The 21,985-nt window shown below is 39.4% G+C and overlaps 1 protein-coding gene across 2 annotated transcripts in view; it reads left to right on the top strand.

The window, feature by feature from the left end:
- dcp1a (decapping mRNA 1A) overlaps positions 1-20,758 on the top strand; it is a 61,752-nt gene extending 40,994 nt beyond the window's left edge. For both annotated transcript variants that reach the window (XM_080182518.1, XM_080182528.1), the window contains 4 exons: positions 2,551-2,676; positions 4,340-5,053; positions 13,840-14,052; positions 18,842-20,758. In XM_080182518.1, coding sequence (XP_080038644.1) covers positions 2,551-2,676; positions 4,340-5,053; positions 13,840-14,052; positions 18,842-18,922 — 1,134 coding nt within the window. In that variant the 3' untranslated portion in view covers positions 18,923-20,758. The remainder of the gene's footprint in view (positions 1-2,550; positions 2,677-4,339; positions 5,054-13,839; positions 14,053-18,841) is intronic.
- The last annotated feature ends 1,227 nt before the right edge of the window (positions 20,759-21,985 follow it).

Raw genomic sequence — 21,985 nt, 5'->3', positions numbered from 1 at the left:
GGATAAAGTAGATGTGGAGCGGATCCTTCTGTTGATGGGGGCATTCTAGGATGAGAAGTCATAGTCTTAGGATAAGGGGTAGCAAATTTAAAACAGAGTTGAGGAGAAACTGTTTCTCCCAAAGGGTTGTGAATCTGTGGAATTAACTACCCCAAAATGCTGTGACAATGAGTAAATTTAAGGAGGAGTTACACAGATTTTTAATTGGTAATGGGTTGAAAGGTTATGGGGAGAAGGCAGGAAAATGGGGGTGAGGAGCATATCAGCCATGATCAAATGGCAAAGCAGACTTGATAGGCCGAAAGGCCTAATTCTGCTCTTATATCTTATGAACTTATGGAGCCACCTCCAGTTTTTTCCCACTCCCTTCTGTTATGGGCTATGTTCTCCAGCAGGGACAAAAGGGATGGAGTGAAAGCCTGATGGCTCGAAGGGTGTCAGTGATGGGGCAGTGGGGTGGCATATGTTGGTGCCATGTCTCAGCAGGCAGGGTTTGTGATGGGGTTGCCAGAGGGGTTGGGGGAAGGAACTGGGAGGCCCACCTGGGTGTTGGGAAGTTTTTTGACATGGACATTCCTGGCGTGACAGACAGGACTGATGGCACGTCAGGATGAACACTTACCCTTGCTGCCTGAAGGAGGTCATTCACTTTCTTTCTGCATTGGCTGCTGGTCCTCTCTCAGTGCATGAGAACTGGTGCCATTGACACCACTTCCCAGGCTGCATTGCTTGTCCCAAACTCTGGGCTGTCGACCGTCTTGGGAAGAAAATGACCCTCCTCTCCTCCACTCTGTCCAGCAGCCATCCCAGCTCTCCCTTCATAAAGCGTGGAGCTGTTCTGCACAGTGCCATCTTCCTAGTGTGGCTGACTGTGAGTACATCATTAGCACTTAAATGCATTCCCCCCCCCCCTTGTTGACAGCTGTGGCCAGTTTGGGCGCCTGGAGCCTCCATAACAGTGTGATTCACATGGAGAGTCCTTCATTGCACTGAGTGTCATTAGATGGCAAGATGGAGCGAGCCTGAGACCAGCGTGGACTACTGTTTTCACATTTTATGGCACTTGGAAATCTTTTGGGAAAATCCAGCCCAACATCTTGGCAGAAATTAGCACTTCCATCCCAACCATATGAGACATTGACCTCTGATATGGTTCTCATTGACCTCTGATATGAGAACATACGAATGCAGCGAAGGATATTGCAAACCTACAAAGATGTCGTTTGACATGAATCTTTCAAGCCATCTATAACTGATGAATTACTGAAATGTAATCTGAGGGGCATGGGGATAGTCAGATGCTTTTTCCCAGGGTGAAAGAGTCAATTACTAGTGGGCATAGGTTTAAAGGAGATGTATGAGGCATCTCCTTTACACAGAGGGTGGTAGGTTCCTGGACCTTATTGCTGGGGGAGGTAGTGGAAGCAGATATGATGGTGACTTTTAAGGGGCATCTTGACAAATGCATGAATAGGTTGGGAATAGAGAAGGTTTGGGGGTTTTAGTTCAGTTGGGCAGGATGGTCAGTGCAGGCTTGGAGGGCTAAAGGGCCTGTTCCTGTGCTGTAATTTTCTTTGTCTTTGTCCTTTTTGAAAATTTGTTTTGGAATTAAATGTTGATGCTCTTTGACATACGCACAATAAAACTACTGAGAAGACCCAGAAACTTGCATCATCAAGTTCAAAATTCAGATGAGAATTTAGAGGAAACTGGGCCATTAGATTGTGACTCTTCAGCCCAAGTGATTCAGTTCTATTTTTGCTTATGTTTTTTGTCTGTTGCCCTGTTCAGTTTGAATTTCAGTGCTGCTTCCATATCAGAACAGCATGTATTTGTATATCAGCATTTGAAAAGTCTAACATTTGTGGAAGCTTTCTTTTTCCCACAAGGCCCCAAAGCTCTTTACCCATGAGTACAAAAACTTGGAATGCCCTGTTTTCTGTCACTGGAACTAAATGATGCAGAGAGAGAGCAAATTGGATTTTTTTTGGGAAATCAAGGAATTAGAAAGTACGTTGTTTTGTTCTTTTAACATCAGCTCACACTTTGTGTAACAAGAATTTCTCCATTTGCCCTCGCCCCAGATTTGTCCTTTTAAAGCTCAAATCAGATCATTGAGTTGTGTAATCTGCTTAACATGAGTGTTACTGGGTTTTTGATCTTGAGATGTTAGATTTCAGTTGAACACTTCTGCTACTTCAAGGTACATAAATGCTGGAAATAAACACATTTACTTTGAATCAGCACTAACTCAATTTTATATATCATTTAAACTAGCAATTAACACATTTTTCTTTTTGTAATAAAGGAGTTTAGTTGCCATCTAGTGGTGGTGAAGTGCCGTGAACATAGAGAAATTGAGAATATGTCCATGGTTGCTCTCTATTGAAGCTTTCAGTTTAATCAATATAATTACATTTTCTAATCAGAACCTGGACTGTTAGTTTTCCTCTGGTACCAATTGATATCGCCACAGCTGAAATGTTAACAACTAAATCAATATTGAATATGTTTGATTTTTTTTAAAAAAAATATTTGTTTCTCTTTTAGACATGTCAATTTGGTGATTCAAGTATTTTATCAAGTTCTCCAGGCATACACAGCACTGTAGGCCTAGCAGTGAAAAAATCATCAATTGATGAACATAGCTCTTCTCCAGCACAGCACCACAACAAGGTAATTTTAATGAGTGATAATTTTAACATCAACTTGCTGTTGATATTTTAATGTAATAAAATATCCCAAGATGCTTCATAGAAGTGTTACAAGGCAAAATTTGAAACCAGGCCACAAAAGGAGATATTGGGGCAAGTTAAGGAGATGGGGAGACGAAGAGATTTAGGTGAAAAATTCTGAAAGCTTGTCTACTAACGGTGAATCAGTGAAAATAAGGGATGCACAAGAGACCAAAATTGGAGGAGCATAGATACCTTGAAGCGTTTCAGGACTAGAGGAGGTGGGAAGGAGTAAGGCCATAAAGTGATTTGAAAACGAGAGCAAAAATTTTTAAAATAAGGCAATCACAGGGATGACATGAGAATGGAACTTGGCATGTTAGGATAAGGCAATACAATTTTAAATGATCTCAGATTTGCAGACGGTACAATTGGATTGGAAATGCATTGGAATAGTTATGCTTATAGGTAATAAAGGTATGGATGAGGGTTTCAATAGCAAATGAGCTGCAGCATAATGCAGGGGATTGGTGAGGCCGCAGCTGGAGTACTGTGTGCAGTTTTGGGCGCCGCACCTGCGCAAGGATATTTTGGCCCTGGAGGGAGTGCAGAGGAGGTTTACTAGGCTGATACCGGAGTTGAGGGGATTGAGCTATGAGGAGAGGCTGAATAAACTAGGCTTGTACTCGTTAGAGTTTAGAAGAATGAGGGGAGATCTCATTGAGACGTATAAGATGATGAATGGGATGGATAGGATAGAGGTGGAGAGACTCTTCCCGCTCAAAAAAGACAGTAGGACTAGGGGGCACAGCCTCAAGATAAAGGGGAGGCGGTTTAGAACGGAGTTGAGGAGGAACTTCTTCACTCAAAGGGTGGTGAATCTCTGGAATTCTCTGCCCGTTGAAGTGGTGGAGGCTGCCTCGCTAAATATTTTTAAGAAGCGGGTTGATGGGTTTTTGATAAGAGAAGGGATTGAGGGTTATGGGGAGAGGGCGGGAAAGTGGAACTGAGCCACGACAGATCAGCCATGATCTTATTGAATGGCGGGGCAGGCTCGAAGGGCTAGATGGCCTACTCCTGCTCCTATTTCTTATGTTCTTATGTTCTTATAAGCAGAGGTGGGTGATGTTGTGAAAATAGGGATCTTAATAATAGAAGGGCATGGAATCAGAAACTGAAGTCAAGTTCATTTTTTCCATAGAATTCCTACAGAGCAGTGGCTCATCATGTCTGCACTGACAACAATCCCACCCAGGCCCTATCCCCATAACCCCACGTATTTACCCAGCTAGCCCTCAACACATTAAGGGGCAATTTAACATGGCCAATCAACCAAATCTGCACATCTTTGGATGTGGGAGGAAACTGTAGCACCCAGAGGAAACCCACATAGACATGGGGAGAGCTTACAAACTCCGCACTGACAGTCATCCAAGGCCGGAATTGAACCTGGGTCTCTGACGCTCTGAAGCAGCAGTGCTTGCCACTGTGCCACCAGTCCACCTCAGATGGTGATCAGGGATCAATGTGTGTGGCAGGAACCTAATACACTGGGTTTGGTCTTCCCAGAATTTCATTAGAGAAAATTTTAACTTGTCCAATAATTATAATTATGAATATGTAAAATATTTTAATACTGCCTTTTTCTTTATTTCCTCTCACAGCATATTCTTTCAGGTGGCAAACATTTGACTGTAGAGGAGTTATTTGGAGCACCTGTTACTAAAGAACAGTTGGTGAACTCTAATCAAGAAATGTTATTGACATCTCAGCAGGACACCAAACTAAGAAGTCAAAGCTTAGTCTTACCTTTCACTTATGAACAATCGATAGAACTTAAACAGCTGGGGAGTCCTGAAAGTCATAATAACAAAATGAATTTTTCCCGATTGAATTACCAAGAAGACACTACACAAGTATTGATGACACCAGCTGCACTCCAGAAATCCGATGTCAAAAACAATCGGATGTTTGATGTTTCTGCCAGTCCCCTCTTTCAGTCTTCCCTAAATTTTGAAGCTACTTCTAATCAGAGTGTGGCCACCATCAGTACTAATGGCCACAGTCAGAATTTGCAACAAGAAGTCAAAGCAGTATCACCACTGATGTGCCCACTTTCATCTGAAATAACATGTACCAGCCAGAATACAACTTCAGGAAGTAACCAGATACCACAGAGTGGCACTGGTGAAAGAAGCGCTTCCAATCTTGGATCACAAGGTCATGAACTGCTTCAGAAACTTAAACTGACGCGACAGCATGATCAGCAACACCAAACTCTCAGCAAACACTCATTAGCTGCAAACTTTTCTCCACTACTTGTAACACCAGAGAGCTTTAAAGAACCAAATGTAAAAACCACTGAGGCTTCATTACAGGTACTAACTATTAAAATGTATTTACTTTCTTTAATCTTGTGTTGTATTGTAAATCAGAAATCAAGACCAAGTTCAGTATTGCAGTCATGGAGGTTTTGAAGGTGGACATTAATTCAGGAGGGCAAGGGAGAAGATGGATGTCAAGAGGAAGAGATTTAAGCTCAATTAAACTTTGCATCCCAAAATATCTTTTTGGAGTTGGGGAGAGAAGATTGTAATAGTGTAGATCTGCATTGCTTCCAGGTTAGGGTTAGTGTTAAAGAACATTTAAAAGATGCAGAGATGTGTATGTAACTTTTGGAAAAACATTCCAACTGCAGTTACTCATTGTTTATATGGCCCCGTAGTAAAATGGAGAAGGAGCAGATATTTCCATTAAAAATGTTAACTTCTTTACAGCAAATGTCAAAGGAGCATACAGCTGCAACTTTATTTTCTGAGTCTCACTCTCCGAACTGTTATTGAGTGACAAGAAGCCTAAACAAACTCTAGAACATGTTGTGAGAACCCCAGAGATTCTGAAATGTTCCCTCCAACCATTTGTGATAACACAGACTGATTCTCTATCTTTGGGCTTTAAAGAATATAAATTGGGTAACCTTATAGTCAAGATGACTTTCTAGCAAATTAGATTTTTGAATTAAACCACTGGCATGAAAGGAATCCAAATGATTAGATGCAAAGGGTAAGAAACTAGACACAGTACCTTAAATGTTCAGTTGCCTAGTTTTGGGTGCATTGAAAATGATCAGTGCACAGGCTGTTAAAATTGGCAGCGTTCCTATTTCCATTCTATGATATGGAAATGGGTGTAGGCTAATGTAAACAACAAGACTCAGATTGCTGCTGCAGTAGATTATGGACACATTAACATGGATGGCAACACCAAGCATTATCTGCTAGGATAATTATATCCAAAAGATACCAATGGATTTACCCTTTTGGGTTTCTTCTTAAAATTGTCGAACAAAGTTTTTGAACAACCTTGCATGCCATCTGTTTGGGTTCAGCACCCAATTGATATACCTAGTGAAAAAGCAAACTGCCTCTTTTGCAACCTCATTAATTATTTCACTTTAGAAATTAACAGTTAAGGTTATAAGTTAAATGTAGCCCAGCTGGATGCTTGAAACTGACAGAAAGCTGAGGACATGTCGAGCCCGCTAATTGCTGAAAATCTCGCACTCGGGCATTATTCAATATTACGAACTCTGGGCAAAAGGTAGAATTGAAAAGTTCATTCAGTCCGTCTGCTTTGCCTTTTTATGATAAGAACCCACACTGATAACTTCAACTTCCGGTCTTAGGCCTACGCCTCCAATCCCTGATGAAACAAGACTAATCCCCTATCAACAATTTTGGGGTTATCATTGACCAGAAACTGAACTGGACTAGTCATAGCAATATCTTGGCTGCAGAAGCTAGGAATGTTGCAGTAAGTAACTCCCCTCCTGACTCCCCAAATCATGTCTACCATCTACAAGGCACAAGTCAGAACAAAGCAGCCCACTTGATTGGCACATTCACTCTCTCCACGATTAATGCACAATGGCAGCAGTATGTACTGTCTACAAGATGCACTGCAGGAACTCATTAAGGCTCCTTTGATAGCACCTTACAAACCCACAATCGCTACCAGCTAGTAGGACAAGGGCAGCGGATGCATAAGAACACCAAGATCTGGAAGTTCCCCTCCAAGCTACTCATCATCCTGACTTGGAAATATATTGCTGTTCCTTCACTGCCACTGGGTCAAAATCCTGAAACTCCCTTTCTAACAGCACTCTGGGTGTACCTACACCACAGGGACTGCAGCTTTTCAAGAATGCAAATCACCACCACCTTAAGGGAAATTAAGGATGAGCAATAAATGCTGGCCAATAGGCAGCAACGCTCACATTTCATAAATTAATTTCTAAAATTGACAACTGTTTCAGTTTGCATATGACAATTCTGCCAATAGAGACAAATCATCTAGGGTTTTATAGTTTCCTGACTTCTAATTTAATTTGCATGGTGGTGCCTTCCCTTGATAAAGCGCAAGAAAGCAGCAAAACAAGTCGGGATGCAGGTTCAGTCTGCAACATCAAAGCTCAGACGCAGCTTAACCAGAGAGGAAAGGCAAAAAAAAAAGTCTAATTCAGTTTGCATGGTGAAGGGTTAGAGAAGGATGATCCATTAGGGTGTGATTATCTAAATTTATTTTGAAGCAGAATTAATTATCAAATCATTAAATGGCCACAACGCAAAAAGAAGCTCTTTGACCTATGCAGGCTCTCTGCGAGAACTCAGCCAGTCTCACTTCCCTTTGCCTGTAGCTCTGTAGTATTTGTTGCCAGCACCCTTTTGAATTCCATGATTGCACCTGTTTTCCCCCACACACACACACTCAGCTAGTTAGTTAAACATGAGATGTCTTTTTTTAAAAAAAATCAGTGCTGGCTTTCCTTAACTAATCTTGATCATGCTTTCTAAAATCTTTTTCCCTACCAAGGTTAAATTGGCTGACCTGTAATTACTGGGCTAATCATTACATCCTTTTTTGAATACGTGTGTAACTTTTACAATTCTCAAGTCTCTGACACCATCCCAGTATCTTAACAAAAATTATGGTCAATGCCTCCCCAGCCTCTATCATAGTCATAGAGGTTTACAGCATGGAAGCAGGGCCCTTGGCCCAACTTGTCCATGCCATCCTTTTTTTAAACCAATCGTCTGCATTTGGCCCATATCCCTCTATATCTATCTTACCCATGTAACTGCACAAATGCTTTTAAAAGACAAAATTGTATCCATCTCTGCTACTACCTTAGGCAGTTCATTCTAGACACTCACTACCCTCTGGACTCTTGTGTATCGCCCCTCTCGCATTAAACCTATGCTGTCTAGTTTTAGACTGTCCTACCTTTGGGAAAAGAAGTTGACTATCTAGGTGATCTATGCTCCTTATTATTTTATAGACTTTTATGAAATCACCCCTAAGTTTCTGATGCTCTAGGGAAAAAAGTCCCAGTCTATCCAGTGTCTCCTTTCACTTAAACCACCAAGTCCCTGCAGTATCCTAGTAAATCTTTTCTGCACTATTATTTCCCTCGGCACCCTTGAGTCCTAGTGATTTACTAACCTAAATACAGTCAACATTTCTAAGAACTCCTCAATTAGTTTTTATCCCATCCAGTCAGTTCATTACCTCCTTTTCGATGCTTGAACATCTTCCTTGGTAAAAACAGATGCAAAGGATAATTTAGTACTTCAGCCATACCTATTGCCTCCATGAATAAGGCTCATCTTTGTTCCTTAATCAGTCCCACCCATTTTACTATTTATATTCATACAGAAGACTTTTGGATTTCCTTTTATATTAACTGTCTCTTCTCATGTTCTCTCTTTGTTTCTCTAATTTATTTCACTCTGCCAGCACTGAGTGTTCTATATTCAGCGTGATTCTCAATGTATTATCAACCTGACATCTTTGTGCAACATTTTTGTGTTTTACTTTACTCCTGATCTCTCTCATCACCCAGGGAGTTATGACTTTATTGTACATTTCCTCCTTGTTGCAATGTACCGTGACTGTCCCTGAACTATGGTTTCTTTAAAGACAGTCCATTATTCTGTCACAATTTTGCCAACCAATCTTTGATTTCATTGAAGAATCTGAATCAGATCCTTTCTCCATTAAAATAGGCCCTTCAATTAATTGTTTTTACTCTGGGTTGCTCCTTGCCCTTCTTCTGTAGCCAACTTAAACTTTTGATATTATGATCACAGTCATCTAATGTTCCCCTAGTGACTGACATAATTTCCAAGAGCTAGATTCAGCGGTGCTGCCTTCTTTGTTTGACCAGAAACTTACTGATGAATAAAATTCTCATGAAGATGTTTTCAGAATTTCTTCCCCTTTTTGCCTTTTACACTTCAGTATGCCAGCCTATATTAGGAAAAATGAAGTCCCCCCCTGTACATACTGTGTAATTTTTCCACCTCCCTATAATTTACTTGAAAATTAGCCCCTCCGTATCTTTCCCACCAGTGAGAATACATCCAGTACAGTTATGACAACAGTATTGTTTCTTAGCTCTAACCAATGGGTTTTGTTCTCTCCATAATACATATATATTGCCATCCCTCTTTTTTTCCTTCCCAATCTTTCCTGAATGTGTAGTATCCAAAAATCAGTCCTTTTTTGAATTAGGTCCCTATTATTGGCATAACATAATCTTTCCTTTAGGTTGACTGTGCCTGCAGATCATGAACCTTATTTGCCAAACATATATGGACAGTAAATCTAATTGAACCATATTGCAACCCCTACTCTGACCAACTTAATGCCTTGCTGTTTCTTATTGTAGTATTATCTGTTTCTCCTCATTCTTTGGGTATCATGCTTTCTGTCTTATTACCACATTAGATGTTTACTTATGTTTTGGTACCTCAGTAAAGTTAGTGTACAATCAAACAATAAAAAGAGAAGATAAGCTTAAAGATTAGTACATTTAAAAATACTTTCAATCTAGGGTACAAGTCTCCTACCTCTAACACCACCTCCGTAATAATGAGACAGGGTGAATTTGTAATGTAATTTGTAAAAGATTCTCTTGGACAAAAAATGATTAATATATAGTTAAATTCTATATTGAGAGTGACATACTCAACTTCAAAACAACTATCTTGAACTTAAAACCAATTACTTAGCTGTGAAGGAGAACTGGCTAAGGTTGATTGGCAGATATATTAAAAGGTATAATGGTAAATGAACAGTGAGAGACATTTTAAAAAATCAGTGTTCAGTAAAAATATGTTCCATTAAAAAAGCAAAACATCTCTGTAAAATCTAGCTGCAGCTTACTAAGATGTGAAGGATAAGCATAAATGTTGGTCTGTTAGAGACAGAGGCAAGAGAAATTATCATGAGGAAATGGCCGTGACGTCACGGTAGAAATATTACATAGCAGGAATAGAGGATAAGCAAGGGTTGAGTAAGAGCAAGGAAATTAAGGTAATGTCAGCAAGGAAAATGTACTAAAGAAATCTGTAGAACAAAAAACCTCAAATCCTCAGGATCTGATGGCTTACATCCTGGGGTGCTTCTGAAAGAGGTAGCTGCAGGGATGCTGGATACACTGATTTTGATTTTCCAAATATAGCAAGTCTTACACTGATACTTAAGCAAGGTGGGAGAAATACAGAATCTTCAGTCTGACATTTGTCATCGGGAAAGTTCTGGAATTTATTATTAAGGCAGTGCTAATATGATCAGAGAATCAGCATCGTTTTATGAAAGGAAATTTTTTTCATAATTCCCAAAAGAGTTACTTAAGATTTATTGGGTAGAAAAAGGAGAACCAGTAAACGTATAATTGGAATTTCCAAAGACATTTGTTAAAGTGCTCACCAAAGGTTATAGTGTACAATAAGGGCTCATGAAATTGGGGGTAATATATTAGCATGGATAGAGGACTTATTCATGGAAGGGAAACAGCAGTGGCAAATGATGCATTTTCAAGATGGCATGCTGTAACTATTGGATTGGAAGGATCAAGCTGGGGCCCCAGCTATTTACCATCTACAATTAATAGCTTGGGTGAAGAGACTAAGTGTGCTGATGTTACAAAGCTAGCTGGGATTGTAAGCTGTGAGGAGGACACAGGCTGCAAAAACATAAGAGTGGGAACAAAATGGAGTGTAATATGGGGAACTGTAGTTATTTGCTCTGTTAGTAAGCATAAAAAACTTTTTTTTAAAAGCATGACATTTTTAAATGTTGATGTTCAGAGAGACTTGGATGTACTCCAATAAGAAACTCAGTTAGCATGCTGATGCAGTGGGCAACTAAGAAGGCAAGTAGCATTTTGGGCTTTATCGCAAGGAGATGGGTGTACAAGAGTAAGGAAGTCTTTCTGTGATGACACAAGGCTTGTACAGATCAGATCTGCACAATTGTGGTCACCATATCTGAGGAATGATCTGTTTGCCTTGGAGGCCACACAGCAAAGCTTAGTTCATTTGGGTGAGCAGGTTGTCCTTGGATTAAAGGTAGAATAAATGGGCCTATATTCTCTGTAGTTTAGAAGGACGAGCGGTGGTCACCTTCTATGTTACAACCATTCTATGAAACATAAGATTCTGAAGAGGCTCCACATGGGGCGATTTTTCACATGCATGGGCAATCTAGAAGGAGGGTGCAGAGTCTCTGGATAAAAAGTTGATCATTTAGGACTGAGGCGAGGAGAACGTTCTTAACTAAGCGGGTTATGAATCTTCTACCCCGAAGGGCCTTGGACGATCTATCGTTGAGTATATTCAAGGCTGAGATAAATAGATTTTTGGTTTTTCAGGGATTCTCAGGATATAGGGAATGAGCAGGAAAGTCGAGTTGAGGCAAAACATCAACCATATATTAATATGGAGCAGGCTCAATGGGCCAACTGCTGTACTCCTATATTGTTCAAGCCGCTTCTCCAGCCACAGGATATGATGATTAATGGTTTCACTTGGATCAAAGCTTGCTTTAGCATTGATTGCAACATTAGGTACCATTTCAATTTGGGTAAAGACGTGGGGCTGAATCTTCCCAAAAAATAGTGTCAAAGGGCATGAAAATCAGACTGATCTGCGCCAGTCTGATCAGCATGGACAGGAAAGAAATTATCCCACACTTAGTCATTTTTTGGGAGAGTGGTGAGTTGTGCCCCAGTTCCGGGAGGATCAGAGCCTGACCACATGGTGAGCCCAACTGCAAAGCAATCAGGCATTCTTTTGAAAGGGTGCCTAATCTCTCAGTACACTGGAAGATCCCTACCCAACCCCCACCCCTGTCATCAGCATATTTCCCCATCCCCTCTCTGTCACTGGGGCCTTCCCAATGGTTCCCCTTCATGCCAATGCCTTCACTACCCCAAACACTCTGTTCATGACTCCCTCACTCCCGGAGTGGTAGAATCCGGCTTCAAATAAGCTAAGCGTACTTAAATGCTACTTTGCATCGCACCCTTTCTGGGTGAGATTCATTTTGCACTAGAAGAGAGGGATTGGGATGATTGCAAACTGTTTGGTGCCAGGCACAAAATCCATTTTTGGGTTCCCACACAATTTTCTGGGATTGATGCGATATGCGCCAGACATGGCGAGACTGGAAAATCATCCCCACGATCTCCACATAAACTCTCCACTTTTGTCCGTGGTAATGTGGCATGTCGGTGCAATGTGAAATACCTCCCACAAATCTCAATGCTTAGGGAATCTCCTCATACTTTATTTACACAGGAAAGTCTGCAGAGGCTGATTTAGCCCAATCATTGCCTAGCTATCATTTGAATGGAGCAATTACAAAAGATGTAATTGAATCATTTGTGCCTACCCAAGCCACATCATGAAAGTACTGAACTACCTCTGGAGTTTGTTGTTTTTTGACCAGTTGCCTCTGACATCTTTTGTCCAGTAAAACATTTGGTCAATGAAAGCTCAAACCAAATTTCCACACAAGTCACCTCTCGACTGCTTTAACCTGAGGTGCATTAATAACAGCACTAAAAAGATAAATCAGTATAACAAAGTTAAAATGTACAGTCAGCTATTGCATTTGAGTTATTTCCTATTAATTAGCCTGGATGTAGGAATTTTCTAGACTTCTCGCAGCTGAAATAAACTAATGTTGGGGCGGGGGGGGTGATATCTCCCTCTTATCTGATGGTAAACATCTTGGGCAGGATTTTCTGGCTGTGATCGACTCAAGACTGGAAAATTCTGTCTGAGGTCACCGAATCTTTGCATGGTCCGTCCCACCTGTTAGATTCCCGTGATGGACAGGATGTGAAAATTCCACCTTTTTGTTTCCCAACACTAGAGAAGTTTTGATATTTCAGATATGCACAGAATCAACACGTTCTGTTTCATATGTTTGCTGAAATGCCATCTTTTTCACCTGAACTAGTGGGGTGTCTCATGAACAAAGTCACACAACTAAAATACTATAGCTGACTGCGTACTTTAATTTCACTATGTGACATTGTGTTGAGCTTTGAGACTTTTAGAATCTGTAGTTGGTATCCTTGTCCATGGGAGAAAGTATTGTTTAAATCCTAAATTCCAAATATGGCAATAAACAAAATCTTCAAAGGCAGATTTTCATGGTTTATTTATAATTTCTTAAGCATGTTCTGAAACTTTTATACAACTTTATAATATTATGCAGTATTTCTGTATGTATTTAACCAACAAATGTCATTAGTGGCTTTAATGTCGTTCATGGGCTTTTTCATAGTGACAAGACACTAAATGTTTGCAATATTGATACCATTTTTCTCTCAATCTATCAAATAGGTTGCTGCCCTCAGGCCCTAAAATTGAGAAAACTGCTTTATTTTTGTATTTTTAAATCTGTAACATACAAACAGTTTAGATCTAATGCATTCCTTAAAACACCAATTTTCTTCATTTATATTTAATGTTATTAGTAGAATGATCTACAGCAGAGTTTGCAAAACAAGCAAGGAAAAGTTTTAAAAATGAATTATTGATAATCAGACTTTCTCAGATTTAACACTCATCAAAATTCAGCAATACAGTATTTTGCTGCAATTCACAAAGCATTTTGATCAGAAGATCAATGGTTCAGTTTTGATTCCCAATTAACATTTCAGTCTAACCAAATCTTTTGTTGAGTTGGTGCATGATTCACTAGAAAAACCTGAATTCTAATAAAGATTTGGAGATGGATAGTGTATAATTTACATTTTCAGCTTTATCAGGTCAATAATTCTACTTAACTTTGTGTTCTTCTGTAGGTTGTCCTCACACCAACAACCACCTCTTCAGTTAGTCCATCTATGCTTTTATCTCCCAGTATGTTCAAGCAGTCAACAGGAATGATTTCAGAAAGTGAAAGGAAGTACACTTCAGCCTCACCTTTAACATTGACATCAGAGGCTCGGTCTTCACCATTACCAACTGTTCTCAATAAGACCCAGCTTCAAGAAACATTAACTCACCTAATAAAGGTAATTTTGCTGATAGTTTGTACAGACTATATTCATTAGTTATACATTGCATACCATGAGCAAGTTATAACTTGTTTTTATTTCTGTCAGCTTGATGTCAGTCTTTTGTACACGTCATCAGGACCCCTAGTGATCTGTCTGGCCAACAGGGATGTGCCACAAACAAATCATGCACAAGCAGCAATCTTTTAAGATGCACTTATGAGGGCTGTATGGCAATTTTAAAGAGCCTGCAGAGTGAAAGAAATTGGTTGCGCACAGCAAAGGGAAATTAGAGCGAGCATTTACGGGGGAAAAGGGGGAGGCACGGCCATATATAATTCTGCAAATGTGATTTTAAAAAAAAAAGTTAAATACAATCTTAACAGATTTTTATAGTTCATTTGTATAATATTTTAAGTATATTCTGTTTATTCTATAAAATTCTATTGCGTTGCATGAGGCAAGATAGTGGAACTAGTAACATTGATCTTGGAGAATTAGCATGGACTTGCTAGGCTGAATGGCCTCCTGTGCTGTAACAATTCAGTGATTCCTGGCTTGGATCACTGTCTGTGCAGACTCTGTACATTCTCCCCATCTCTGCATGGGTTTCCTCCAGGTGTTCGGTTTCCTCCCACCGTCTAAAAGACGTGCCGGTTAGATGCATTGGCCATGCTGAATTCTCCCTCAGTGTACCCAAACAGATGCTGGAAATTGGCAACTAAGGAATTTTCACAGTAACTTCATTGCCGTGTTAATGTAAGTCTACTCAGTGACGCTAATAAATACACTTTAGTGATGGCCATGTTGCTTCCAGGCTTGTTTTAGCTGTCACCATCTGCTATTGTTGGCAAACATAAACACGTTTTGTGCATGGGAAATTGTGCTTTACAAATCTGAGAAGTTTTTTTAAAGGGGTGACCAAGAAAATAGATGAGGGCAGTGCAGTAGACATTGTCGACATGTACCTTGTCGAAGGCTTTGCTAAAATCCAAGTTACCATATGGAATTGGATACAAAATTAACTTGCCAATAGGAAACAGAGGGTGGCAGTAGAGGGTTGTTTTCAGCCTGAAGGCCTGTAACCAATGGTGTGCTGCAGGGTCCACTGTCTGTGCAGAGACTGGGTCCACTGTTGTTTCTCATTTATATGAACAATTTAAATGAGAATATAGGAGGCATAGTTAGTAAGTTTGTGAATTACAGTAAAATTGATGGTGTAGTGGACAGCGAAGAAGACTGTCTAAGACTGCAATGAGATCTTGATAACTGGGCCCGTGGACTGAGGAATGACAGATGGAGTTTAATTCAGGTAAATGCAAAGTGTTGCATTTTGGTAGGACAATCCAGGGCACCCTTAGAGAGACCTAAGGATGCAGGTACGTAGTTCCTTGAACGTAGAGTCACAGGTAGGTAGAGTGGTGAAGAAGGCATTTGGCACAATTGCCTTCGGTCAAAGCAGTGGATAGATGAGTTATGTTACAACTACAAGGCATTGGTAAGGTCACATTTGGAAAATAGCGTAAGTTTTGGTCACCCTGCAATAGGAAGGATGTTATTAAACTGGAAAAGGTGCAAAATAGATTTACAAGTATGTTGCCAGGACTGGAAGGTTTGAATTATAAGGAGAAGATGGATAAGCTGGGACTTTTTTCCCTGGAGTGTAGGAGGATGAGGGGTGACTTTATAGAGCTTTATAAAATCATGAGGGGCATAAATAAGGTGAATAGCCAAGGTCTCCTCCCCAGGGGAGGAGAGGCCAAAACTACAGGGCATAGGTTTAAGGTGAGAGGAGAAAAATTTTAAAAGGGACCAGAAGGGCAACTTTTTCATATAAGTTCGTGCATATATGGAATGAACTGCCAGATGAGGTGGTAAAAGTGAGTACAATTACAGCATTTAAAAGACATTTGGACAGTCACGTGACTGGGAAAGGTTTAGAGGGATATAGGCCAAACACAGGCAAATTGGAGTAGTTCAGTTTAGGAAATCTGGTCAGCATGGACAAGTTGGGCTGAAGGGTCTGTTTCCATGCTATACATCTTTTGACTCTAAATAGCTCTGAAATCCCAAATACATAACCTTTTGGAAATCAATTATCTGTTTTAGACTAACCTCCATAATGAAGGTTTTATATTTGTGGTTGGCTCAAATTTGTTAGGAAAATTCCCAATATTTGAAAGGTAAGCATGTCTCAAATTCAGGCAATCTGAAGCCTACACCAAAACGTGAAGGAAAGTGCCCAGTGAGGTGGCAGCACCAGGAATTGAGAGGTGAACTTAGAGTTGTGCCATGTTTTTAATCTGACATCTGCCTAGCTTTTACAAACTCTTTACAGCTCTTTTAATCTACTATCACAACCCTGGGCCAATGGCTTGTCAATTTTTGGTTCTATCAGTGACAGACTTGTTTTCTCTCAGCATCCAGGTGTTCAAAATGACCTCCATTTGGCCCAGACTCATTTTGTTGCTATGGTGATCGAGCCTCTGTTCTGTGGTCTTTTACAATGTGTCATTTTTAAGAGTGCTTTTCCTTCAGACCTGGAAAGCTGATTCAGATCAGCTGATCAGGCTGTTTTATCATGAATATTCACGCATGGAAACATGCAGCTGACCAAATGTCCTGTTCTGTGCTGTAAACTTATGTTTCTATAACTGGCTGTGACAAGCAATAAAAAGATGTTTTTACCCCATCACCAGCAAGATGTATTGGTGGGCAGGTTGTGATGTGTCTTTGTGTCAATCAAACAGGTGAGTGACTACCAAAATAAAACTCCATCAATTGTCCTCTAGGCTTGGTAAGACTTTCACATGAAATTCTTGGGTTTGAGTTTCATTGTTGTGTTTGGTCATAACCTTAACAATCCTATTTTTAAAGATATGTGAAGGATAAAAGTATGCTTTACCTATCTTTGCTCTGGTCTTTCTCAATTTGGAATATAATTTGTACTTTTTTTTCGTACCCTGCTGCTTTTAATTTTGATTTGGTACATTTGTGTAATTTTCTTGTAGCTAAGGCCTGAATGTGCATGCCACGGTGTCTGGAAGCTACCACATGGATTGCGGATTGGGTTATATTAAACTTGGAGCACATCCCAACATGATAAGGTTCACCAAGCTGTTGGTGTCTTTCTGCATAGAGATTAAATAATGACATTTCACACCAAACTGTCTCCAGGTCCAGTGCTGCACATTAGCACACTACAAGAGCCTTTGTGAAGGAATCTGTATTGTTGAGTTCCTAGGTTTTCAGGGCAGAGTTCTAGTGCAAGCATGTCAGGGAGGTAGATTACACATGCTTCATTTCCAATGTTTGTCTGCAGCTGCAGGGATGGGTATGGGAGTGTATGGCACCTGCATGATTGTTTCACTCTGCACTATGACCATGGTGCAGTACAAAATATTAGCCCGTGTGACATGTCAGTTGAAAGCAGATAGAGAGAAGGGTCGGCTCCATGCTGCTGAGAGGGCTGGGTTCAAAAGCCCTGGGAGCCATTGGTAGCTTCAGGCTGCTAGGAACTGCGGCTTTTGGAAGCCTAGGAACAGTATTTGGTCAGTGCCAGAGGATTAGGATTCAGGAAAGCCAAGAAACAGTATTTGCTCGGTGTACCTGAGAGTTGGGGCTTGGGGAAATTGGGTAGTCATGTTCTGTTCAAAGCAGCAAGATAGCTGAGATCATTCCAGTGATTAAATGCTGGGTTCAGCCTCAGGAATTCAGTAGAGACAATCTCGACAGAAGAGATTGAGCCACTGGGAGGCAATCAGTCATTGCAGCAAGGAGAGTTGAAGTGGCTGTTGAGGAAATTCGGAAGACATATATTCTCAAAAGAGAGGAGCTGAAATCTCATGATGAAGACAAGATTTAAGGATTTTGTGACACCCCCCCCCCATGATCATTGATATGAGTAGGCTACTAAGTTCATGACATCTGTCTTGGTTGTGTCTGTCATTTAATGTGCAGTTTATTGTGATGCGTTCAGCCACAATTTGCATGTTAATTCATGTTTACATCATGTTAATTCCAGCTGTTAGATAATGTTGACTGTTGACTTTTGTATATTAAAGTTTCTCCTGCTTGCTTAAAACCATGGAATCGTATGACTTTACTATAAAAGTAACTGGCCCTTGAAAAAATTCAGGGGATTTTAATGGTCTGGTATTGTAACAGCCTTCAGAACCCAGAAAAATCCTGCAAGTATCCTCCACCCTCTACTCAGTATTTACCTTGAAACAGTGTTATAATGATGATGTCGCTGGACTAATAATCTAGAGACCAGGGTTTGAACCCCACCACTGTAGATGGTGAAATTTTAAGCCGATAAAAAGCCTAATGATGACTAAAAAAATATCATTGTCAATTGTCGTAAAAACCCAGCTGGTTTATTAATGTCCTTTTTGAAAGGCAAATGTGACACCAGGATGTGGTTGACTCTTAAATGCCCTCTGACACGTCCTAGCAACCCATTCGGTTAAGGGTGGGCAATAAACATTGGCTCAGCCAGCAAAGCTCAGTGAATTATGAAAAAAACAAAGCCTATAAAACTCACTGGAGCACAAAATGAGCCATTTACTGGAGAGGATTGGACAGAAGCAGAATTGAGAAATATTGCATTGCAGGAAGTCTTAACAAAAGCTCAAAGAAGTACTTGCTCTGTAATTTCTTCCCGATGCATCATGGACGTACCCTTAAGTTGCAAATAAAAGAACAGGAGATCAATGTAGACAATCTTATTATGCAGTTGGATAAAATGATGTGTTAAAGATTATCAAATTTATCAATTTTTTTTTCCCGTTTGTGTGTCCCTCAGAATGACGCAGATTTTCTGAACACAATCCATGAAGCATATCTACAGAGCCTTTTAAAGAATGTAGGTAATATCAAATTGTGAAGAACAAACTACTTTGAATTGCAGGAGTAGCAGGTCTCTACAAGCACAAATAATGCAAAATATTGCTATATTGAGCAACATAATACTGTGAGAACCCAGTTTCGCAATATTGTCTTGGTTTCTACATTTATATTTGTGATCATCAGTCTTTGTTTACATCTAAAAATGTTACTGTATTTCCAGTTTAAATATTGTAAGCACTTCTGTGAAAGCATTTGGTAAAACAGAGTGTGTATATATAAGTCGTAGCATCTTCCTGTTGATGCCTTAAAAGGTACAATGTAGTTAATGAGCATTGAGAGTTTCTCCTCTTTTTGATTTCTGTAAGAAATATTTGTAAAATGACTTAGTTTTACAGAAGTACCTTTTCAATTTGTTCCTGTTTAAAAACTTGTCGCAGTTGTTTTGTCACCTTTTAATGAATAAAACAAACATTCTGTGGAGTTTTCTGTTTTAGAAATACAACATGCAGTCTGTAGTGTTTTAAAAGCAATAATATATTCTTAATACATATTATTGCTTAGATGCAGAAGGAAATATTTTATTCACTTATTTTAAACAGGTTTTCCACTTAACTAAATTTGAAATGCTGTGCCAATTTGTATGGAAGTGGCAGACTTCTAGTATTACAAATAAATGCATTAGATATAAATTGCAGGGCAAACTAGTCACTAAAAGTCAACCTGTAGACACAGCTAAATTCCTTTCCGAATTATCGTATGTCTGCTCCTCAACGCTGGCCCTAAATGCTTATTTTGTACTGCAGAACTAATTATAGCTTTAAAAAAACAGCAATAATGAAATGAGCAAAGTTCAAAATTGCACCATACTCAAAGTTAAAATAAACTTGCACATTTTTGCATGTTTATCTCAAAATGATTGTCAAGGCAGGATGATAACATTTTCTTGCCTTGGACACAAACTTCTCTTTTTATCATCACTTACTGAATTCATACATGAACTGTGGCTGCTTTGTGTTTGGATATGTCCAAATCAAAAATGAATTTCTCATGCTAGCTATGGAAATGTGTTAATTTGCATGATTTGTAATAGCCAAAAAGAACCTTAATTCTCCAAACTTCCAAAGTTTTTTTTAAAAAGTTGTTTGTAGTCACTAATTCTGAAAACAGTTAACTGGCATAGTGTTGCAATTTATCAGAGGTTTCGGCATATGAGTTAACCATTGAAGTATCAAAACTCCTCAAATAGGATTGACTTACTTGGGTATGGGTATGCCAGTGGTGTCCAACACAAGGCTAGGTGTGTCTTAAACTTTTGTGCATATCAACATGGCCCATATTACTGTTTGATCCATTGTGCCTGTTATAAGGTACTGGTAAGTAAAACATGCATTTGCTAGGTGAAAAACTGAGGCTGACTACAATATGAGAATAGCATGTCATGGCTAAAAAGGGGGATTGACCTGCATGCTGAATATATGCAAAGACATGGGAAATCCCATGAATAGTGGCAAGACCAGGAGATCCCAGTGAAAGGTGCACCACCTCCTGCTGCGAAAAACTTGCCACAGAGAGACCAGAGAATTCCCCTGCCATGATTTTTGGGTCCAGAAAAATGGGTTGACTTGTATGCCGCGACTTACATTTGTTCAAATAAATCAAAGCTGCAAATCTAAGTAGTTTTCATTATGAGGGAGCTGATGGGAGCTAATTTTTTTGTAGTTAAATATTCAATTAGCGACTGTCTATTTGTAGTGGTGTCCTTTTGCCAGTATATTACTGTAAAACTTGAAGTGATCGTGAAACAGAACCTTCAGCTGAAAGAGTATTTTAGCTGCATGTATGTTAGTTGCTCAATAAACAAAACATTTTATCACATTGGTGTCACCTTCTTTAGTAAAACAATATTCAAAGATTTGATCACATTTCTATTTCTGTATGATTATGATAGCTTGCTTCTAGTTAAATTTAACAGGTATTGGTTGTGATAACTTTAATTAGTATATTAATTGATTACTATGGCCTTGCTATATGCCTGTTGTTTTGCAATAGATTAGTAAATATAACTCTTCAAATTCAGTTCAAATTTTTTTAAACAATCTGTTTAATCTGGTTTCTTGGTTAACTTTCCTGCCAAAGTCCATAAGTGTCCTCCTCTTCCCCTCCTCTTCCAGCGCATTCTCATCAAAAAGGCAACGTGTTCCCATATCTCTGCTATTGTTGTATTGCAATCAGTCTCAATGGAGATCTTGCTCCAGACATGACATGCCCTGTACTCAGCACATCCCTCCCCTGCCTTCCAACCAAACAGATCAGGAACATACATTGTGGAAATTTGGAAGCATGTGTACACACTTTAACATTCTATAAGGCAACATGCCAGTCCATCCTTAATACTTAGCCACTTCACAATTGTGGTTTCCTTTGTATATGTGAAATGTACACCATGTCAGTGATTTTCACACTTTATTATGTACTTTTTTTAAAAAAAAGCTTTGTGAATCAGAGTATTTGGAACAAGTTCATCTTTTTGTAATTCTGCAAGTATATTTTTGTAATAAATAATCTGCGTTTTTTTTAAATACCGGCAATAAAATTGCATTGGTCCATGAATTTTTTTTTAATAAGCAATGTATAGTTTAGCTTGTGAAAGGTCCTATAAACTACAACTTGTCAGACCTCTTTTCAGTGATATTCTAACTAGAATCAGGTCAGCAGCATATTGGTCAAGTAGTGTGAGGCTGCTTCCAGGAGTTGAGCTAATCTGTTTGGGATTGACGCACATTCAAATTTAATTATCTGGTGAGCAAGGATCTCTGTTATCACAGAGCAGATTCGAATAATGACCAGCAGCATAATTCATGTCTGCCAGCTGCATTCTATACCATTCCGAGACTACCCTTTTGTAATAATTAGTGAGTGAAATGGACTGCCAAACAGATGTGATGGGATCTTTAAAAATAATTTAAAAATTAACTGCAGTGTGAACATTTTCTTGAATGGACTTGTTTACATATAAACAATTTTGCTTCTATACCACTTGCACCAAGCTAATTTAGGGAGAGCACTATATTTCATTGTTTTGTGACACAGATGAAGTGTC

This window comes from Carcharhinus amblyrhynchos, chromosome 3 (assembly GCF_965287045.1).
Source record: "Carcharhinus amblyrhynchos chromosome 3, sCarAmb.v2.hapA, whole genome shotgun sequence".
In the NCBI taxonomy this organism is placed as follows: Eukaryota; Metazoa; Chordata; class Chondrichthyes; order Carcharhiniformes; family Carcharhinidae; genus Carcharhinus; species Carcharhinus amblyrhynchos.
The sequence above is the reverse complement of the archived record's forward strand: the minus strand, read 5'-3'. Positions and strand labels throughout refer to the sequence as shown.